At 39.5% G+C, this 7,567-nt stretch overlaps 1 protein-coding gene and 1 non-coding gene across 2 annotated transcripts; one reads left to right on the top strand and one right to left on the bottom strand.

Annotated features, from left to right (window-relative positions):
- Window positions 1-3,446: 3,446 nt before the first annotated feature.
- On the top strand, window positions 3,447-5,666 carry LOC138869521 (uncharacterized). Its single transcript, XM_070147144.1, has 4 exons — window positions 3,447-3,740; window positions 4,086-4,454; window positions 4,537-4,610; window positions 5,018-5,666. The coding sequence occupies exons 1-4, from the start codon at window positions 3,447-3,449 to the stop codon at window positions 5,664-5,666; spliced, it is 1,386 nt and encodes a 461-aa protein (XP_070003245.1).
- On the bottom strand, window positions 4,054-4,159 carry LOC138869840 (small nucleolar RNA R71). Its single transcript, XR_011400091.1, has one exon. It is a non-coding gene; the product is annotated as a small nucleolar RNA R71 (small nucleolar RNA).
- Window positions 5,667-7,567: the final 1,901 nt, after the last annotated feature.

Raw genomic sequence — 7,567 nt, 5'->3', positions numbered from 1 at the left:
AATAAATGTTGTTTAAAAACCTTTCCGAAAACCATTTGCAGAGGGTAGGTATCATGCTCAATATACATAGAGAATAATGTTATGAGATATATATACTGAACTACATTGTCACGTGACACCTGAACAGCTTCATGAAGATGAAACCAAGTTCGTGAAGAATATTACGAATCCAAGAAGTTTTAGCTATAATATGAGTAATAGTCCTATATACTCAATCATTATAGAATTACGAAACTATATGTTATTTCTTTGTACGCTAAGAGATAACATTGTAATCCAAGAACATAGCAAAACAATAAGCAATCACAATTAAATTTGATGAAGCATCACACGAGAATAATTCATTAGCGTACTATGTAAGTGCCTGAAAATGTACCTCACACACTATAAATTAGTATTATGAGAAGCACACATAAATAATAAACTAATAGTTAGAGCATAGACATTATCAATGTTAATCTAAATTACGGATCAAGAATAAAAAATTGTGTGTACCTTATTACGCACAACAAAAATTATTGTAATTGTTACTAAGAAAATTGCTCCCAAATATATTTTGAATCACTAGAAAACAAAGTTAATCTTTCACCAATTAAATGCCCTAACTTGTGTGTGTTTTTTTCGTGTAGAGAGGATTAGTCAGAGAGAAAATTCTTATTCTTGAGAAGTTCTGTATTTTCTCTTTAACATAAATAGGCAGAGTAATAACAATTAAGGAAGATAACTCACCACTCCCTTTTGCACGTTTACTTTAGTGGGAGTTTGTAATTGTGTGGTAACTTCTCTTAATCTCTCTTAATCGGGTTGGGTTAGCCCACATTGAGCGACCCATGACCCATAATCCAACATCTCCCACTTCGCTCATAGTGGGCTAGACCGATGTCTTTGACACACAATTCATACTGGCAAATAGTTGGTGCGACCTGCGAGCACAAAGAGTTGTAACATCCAAAACCAATTAAAGGTTGTACTAAAGCTCTATGTAGAAATTCAATCACATACGAAAATGATTCACTACTAGCATGAGGATCTTATTACTCACAATAACCCCAGACATCATTCGCTACTCCTATAGCTTGTTATCCGATCCCTCATACTCGAAAAGAAGTAAACTCGAGTTCACGTATAACTTTATCCATAATTACATTTGTTACCCTATGGTAAGTGCAATGGTCGACCTATGAATACAAGTTATATTATTTATTTTAGTTGTGTTCCCCTTTTACTCAAAACTATCCATCCTAGATTAATTGCTTTCCTAGACATGCACTGCATTGTCGAATCACTCATGGCTATTAGTGACATGCTAAAGTAGCAATATCGATTGGCACTTCAAGAAATAGTAAAAGATTAAAGGGTATTCCAATAAAAGTTAATATATGATTTGGGGATCTCACACAATGAAGAAGCATGGATCAATTCTTCCATTATCCCATTGGTCGTAAGCACATGTGGTATGAAACACATGTTACGGTATTCTCACCATATATTAGTGGCGCGCCTAATCATTTTACTTATTCAATATCGTACAGATCTTGGCCTAGACACCTACAAATGTCTTAACCCGAATTTTTCGCTCCAATAATCCTCAATCTATCTTCTTAGAGAAACTCGTATTTGGCTTACAAAAAAGTCATAATCGAATGGTAGAATTCATAAGTCTGACTAGTTTTCAAGATCGACCTTTACAACTGAAATATGACCTTGCACTATTCAAGGTTCTATAAGGTCTCATCTCTTCGTAATTCTCAATGTAAGAGGCGATTACTCATGTGAGATAGTCAATCTTGCGACTTGTTTGACACATTTTGTCAATACAATATCATAACATGCATACAAGATATGAGCATAAATTCTAGAGTCAAATATTGATGAGCATATTAAAATAATCAAGTTATTTTACAATACATAAGCATGGCCATATCCTTCACAAACCTAGAGCCATAACATGTATCTTAAATAGGTCTCTAGATATCGCCTTTGTAAAAGGTTCAGCTATCATATTTGCATAGGAATGTGATAATAGGCTATATTCATGTAGTTTAGCGACCATTTACGCCCCAACTTAGCTATACTTTATTGCTATATGAAGGTTAAATGACAACAAATGGCTCTAATTATGAATTTTGTGATTTGCAGGAGCAAGTCCTGATTATAAGGACATTGAACAGTGTTTGGAGCAAGGAAGGCCAATCGGAGGTGAATACGCATGAAAGAAGAAGGAAAAAATGGAAGGCAGTTGATCTCCATGAGCGCGGGCCAACCGCGGCCGTGCTCAGGCCGCACTCGTCAGGCAAAAAAGAATGCAACATGCGCGGTTTGACCGTGGTCCGAGCTCGGCCGTGCTCGTCACTGCGAGGAACCTTATTTCAGGGGTAAATTCGTAAGTTCGGGGGCAACTCTCCTTAACCTATAAGAAGCCCAGCTCACTGAAAAATAAGGTATGAAGGTTTTTGAAGGATTATTGAAGGCAAGAAGAGGCAAGAGGCAAGGTGGAAGATTCGTCATAGAGTTTTACCTTTCTTCCTCTTGTTTTAATCATTAATGATGAATTCTACTGTTATGATTGTGAAAACGATTATGCATAGCTAAACTTCTAATCTAGGGTTTTGATGGAACCTCTTGGAGGATGAATTTCTGATATGTTAATATAGATTTGCCTTAATATTTTCTCTGTTTGTTCAACTATATTGTGATTGCTGTTGATTGAAGAGCCCTCAATCAGCTGTGCCTATTTAGTATGCATTACTCGGGAGAGAGATTATAGTTAGGTATTTGTTGAACAACACCACTCCTAACATATACGAGGGATCAATACGAAGGGTTTAAATGTGGGATTAGGGATAACAAAACCTTGGGTGTGATATAAGTGAGTTGTAACTAAGGCCAGCTAGCGTAATTTGAGAGAATGTGTCTAGTATATTGTTGTAATTACTCAGGAGAGAGTTACGACAGTCAGAGTACTCATGATCTATAGAGAAGACTTAGGAAAATTTATAGCAAACATAGCGAAAATGATTCCGACAAGAGGGGAAATCAGAACCTTAAACCATTCTCATTCTTGCTTACAACCATTTATAGCTAGTTCTTAACTACTGCATTTTTATTACATAATATTTAGTTAATAAACACCCAATTTGTTACTCAAATATCTCTAAAGATTGAATACGTGAATTTCTGTGAGTCCAATAGCTGTGATCGATAGGTTAATTCCCTGTGGGATTCGACTCCGGACTTGTTAACCGGAATATATTTGCAGCGACCGTTTTGTCCTTTTTACAAGGCATAGTTGGGCGTGATCAAATTTTGGCACCGTTGCTAGGAAATTAACGGTGTTATTGATTGTAGTTAAAAAGAAGTGCACGAATTCTTAGTGTAGTCAATTTTCTTCAATTTAAACTAACCATTGAAATTCTAACATTTGTAGTCGTTGTTGTTACAGATGCATGCCTAGAAACTCCTCAAGAACTAGTGAATTGTTCGAAGCATTATCAGATCCTGAGAAGGTGTTCAAGGCATTGAACCGTGCAAATAGGAAAGGCAAACAGCAACAGAACTCAATCGAAAAAACTGAACCAGCCATGGAAGACGACAATCTAAACAATAGAGACAACGTGAATGACCCAAACAACAGAAACAACACAAACGACCTAAATGATCAGGGTGTGGCACCTCTTTCGCGAGAAGCAGCATTATATGATTGGGCACAACCCACCGCTGACATCTTAGCAACTGCTATTGTAGTCCCGCAGATATAAGCAGAATCATTCCAGGTCACAAATAACATGCTACATCTGTTGCAGAACAAGGGACTATTCTCTGGGTCATACATTGAAGATCCTCAGCAGCATCTCAAGAATTTACTATCAATTTGTGCCATGCAGAGGTAACACAACGTGACACCGGAAGCAATACGTTTGTTGTTGTTTCCATTCTCAGTGACAGGAGCAGCTCAGACTTGGCTTAATTCACTCCCAATCAACTCCATCACTACTTGGGAAGAATTAGTCAAGCAATATTTGAGAAAATTTCATCCACCCAACAAGACTGCTCAGCAAATTGATGAGATATTGAGCTTCAAACAGAATCCAACTGAGACACTACACGAAACGTGGGAGAGATTCAAGGGTCTGCTGGTTACGTGTCCACATCATGGTATTCCGGAGCAGATACTGGGGCAGAGATTTTACATGGGTTTGGCAGATAGCTTAAAAGCCAATGTTGATGCTTCAACAGGTGGAGCATTTGTGAGCAAGACATTCAGAGAGAGCAAAATCCTACTAGATAAGATGGCACAAAACTCAGGATGTATAACAAGAAACGCTCCAATAACTCTTGTGGTTCACTCAGTGGCTCTAGACCTGGCTAACTCCATAGCTGAAAATATGGCCACTCTAATAACGCAAATGAGCATCCTCACCAAGAAGGTTGAAGAATCAGGCCAGAAGCAGCAGGTATACATAGTTTATGCAACCAATGGGGGTCTATGTACATCATGCATTAATCAACCATATGTCTGCTCATGAAGTGCTAAAGGTGATAGTCAACAATATCAGGAGAACTGATTATGTGGCGAATACGAGGGACCGAGCTAGGTGGTCAGAATTAGGGTCAGCAAAATCAACAATACAGACAAGCTCAGCAGCAGTACAATAACAACAACAATCATGGGGCTATGCGACCACAGGGGCAAATGGTACCTTACCAAAGGCCAGGGGTACAACCAGCAAAATCAGCAGCAGACTTATCAACAACCTCCACAATAATAGATTGTGAGACATGAAGATAGGTTTGCTAAACTCGAGGGTATGATGCAACAAGTGATTGGGTCCACTGGAAAACTAGCTGACATAGTAGACCCACATGAGTCAATGATTAAGAATATTGAGATCCAGTTAGGACAGATTTCTATGGCCCTAAATAATCGTCCTCATGGGACATTACCCGTAGGCACCCAAATTAATCCAAAAGAGTAGGGCCCAAAGCAGCTGATGGCAGTGAGTCTCTGAAATGGTAGGGACTTAGATTTGGAGCAAGAAATTGCTCACGAAAGCAGGCCGACTGAGACACTGGTGCCAGTACCCATTAAGATAGATGATTCAGCAGGTGTAACTAAGGTGACGGTACAGAATGTGCAAGAGAACACCAACAAAAAAGATGAGGTTGTGAAAGAGGCTGAGGTTGCACCGGAACCGACAGTAGAAGCAGTGCCTGAACAAGAGAAAAACCAAATCACAGGGAAGAAGCGACCTCCAGCACCATTCCCACAGAGATTGGTCAAGTATCAGAAAGAAGAGCAGTACAAGAAATTTTTGGAGATGTTGAAGCAAATTCAAGTAAACATTCCATTGACTGGTGCTTTAAAGGAAATGCCTGGTTATGCAAAAATGATGAAGGACTTGATGTCCCGCACGTTCGACTTTCAAGACTTAGCCACGGTTACACTAACTCAAACTTGTAGTGTTGTTGTGATGAGACCCATAGCCGAGAAGCTGTCTGATCTAGGGAGTTTCACAATCCCTTGCACAATAGGCAACTTTGCTTTTGATAAGGCACTGTGTGATCTGGAAGCTAGCATAAATATTTTGCCCCTAGCTATCTACAAAAGGCTAGGCATTGGAGAGCTAGACCCATGTCTATGCTATTACAGCTGGCTGACCGAATAGTGAAGAGGCCCTCTGGGATTCTGGATGATGTATTGGTGTAGGTTGGGCAGTTTGTGTTCCCAGCAGATTTTGTCATCCTTGACTATCGGGTTGACGAGGAAATTCCCATAATTTTGGGAAGACCATTCTTGGCCACTGGGAGAGCTTTAATTGATTGTGAAACTGGAGAGCTCAAGATGAGATTAAACGATGAAAGATAACATTCAATGTGCAGAAATCTATGCGCAAACCTAGTGAATTTGCCAATTGCTCTTTAATAGATGTTGTGGATGTAGTGTTGGAAGAGAACGATGAAGCATTGAATATTAAAAAACACCTTAGCAACTTGTCTCATGAACTTAGATGAAGCTAATGGTGAAGACTTGGCAAAGTGGGTACTGGATCTTGAAGGCCAAGGTTTTTGGAAAAGGGAGCTTGAATTTGAGCCTTTGCACTTGGAGGAAAGAAAAGCTCCTCCAGATAAGCTGTCAATAGAAGAGCCACCAAAGTTGGAACTGAAACCACTGCCCTCTCATCTCAGGTATGCATTCTTAGGACCTAACTCAACTTTACCTGTTATTATCTCATCCAGTTTGTTAGATGTGCAGGCAGAACAGCTTTTGCAGGTACTAACTGAGTGCAAGACTGCAATTGGGTGGATTATTGCAGACATTAAGGGGATCAGCTCGCCCTTCTATATGCATAAGATTCGGCTGAAAGATGGGCATAAACCTTCTAGAGAACATCAAAGAAGGCCGAACCCCAACATGAAAGAAGTGGTGAAAAAGGAAGTGATTAAATGGTTAGATGCAGGAATCATATTCCCTATCTCTGACAGCAACTGGGTTAGCCTAGTGCAGTATGTACCGAAAAAGGGAGGTATGATGGTAGTGAAAAATGAGAAGAACGAGTTGATCTCTACATGAACAGTCACATGTTGGAGAATCTGTATGGATTACAGGATGTTGAACTTGGCTACCAGGAAGGACCATTTCCCACTACCATTCATTGATTAAATGCTAGATAGACTGGCAGGGAGGTCTCACTTTTGCTTCCTGGATGGGTATTCGGGGTATAATTAGATTTTCATTGCCCTAGAGGATAGAGAGAAAATGTCGTTCACCTGTCCTTATGAAATCTATGTTTTTTGGCAAATGCCCTTTGGCCTACGCAACGCACCCGCCACATTCCAAAGGTGCATGATGGCCATCTTCATAGATATGGTAGAATAGATAATGGAGGTTTTCATGGATGACTTCTCAGTGGTGGGGAATTCATTCGATGATTGCCTTGTGAATTGAGGCGACTTTTGAAAAGGTGTATCGAGACTAATCTGGTACTCAACTGGGAAAAATGTTATTTCATGGTACATGAAGGTATAGTCTTGGGGCACCTAGTGTCAAGTAAAGGTATTGATGTGGATCGTGCAAAAGTTGATGTGATAGAAAAGCTTCCACCACCCATCTCCGTCAAAGCAATCAGAAGTTTACTTGGGCACGCCAGTTTCTATAGGATATTTATAAAAGATTTTTCCAAAATTGCTAACCCTTTATATAAATTACTTGAAAAAAATCACCCTTTTGTGTTTTCTGATGACTGTAGGGTAGCTTTTGAGGAATTAAAGAAGAGATTGGTAACAACACCTATCATAGTTGTCCCCAACTGGGAGCAACCGTTTGAGTTGATGTATGATGTGAGTGACTATGCTGTGGGTGCAGTTCTTAGGTAGAGAAAAGATAAAATCATGCATCCAATATACTACGCAAGTATAACATTGAGTGGAGCCCAACTAAATTACACTGTGACCGAGAAGGAGATGCTGGTACTGGTTTCGCATTTGACAAGTTCAGGTCTTACCTGATAGGCTCAAAGGTAACTATTTATACTGACCATGCTCCTCTCAGGTACTTAATTGAAAAGAA

This window comes from Nicotiana sylvestris, chromosome 5, assembly GCF_000393655.2.
Source record: "Nicotiana sylvestris chromosome 5, ASM39365v2, whole genome shotgun sequence".
NCBI classification, from domain to species: Eukaryota; Viridiplantae; Streptophyta; class Magnoliopsida; order Solanales; family Solanaceae; genus Nicotiana; species Nicotiana sylvestris.
Note: the sequence above shows the minus strand (reverse complement) of the source record. Positions and strands in the feature narration are given on the sequence as shown.

What these genes read in the sequence shown, in the direction of transcription:
- LOC138869521 (XM_070147144.1), top strand. Translation starts at nt 3,447, where the DNA reads ATGCCTAGAAACTCCTCAAGAACTAGTGAATTGTTCGAAGCATTATCA. An exon ending in AATCAGGCCAGAAGCAGCAG is followed by an intron (nt 4,455 to 4,536) that starts GTATACATAGTT and finishes GAAGTGCTAAAG; the next exon opens with GTGATAGTCAACAATATCAG. An exon ending in GCTAGGTGGTCAGAATTAGG is followed by an intron (nt 4,611 to 5,017) that starts GTCAGCAAAATC and finishes CTGAAATGGTAG; the next exon opens with GGACTTAGATTTGGAGCAAG.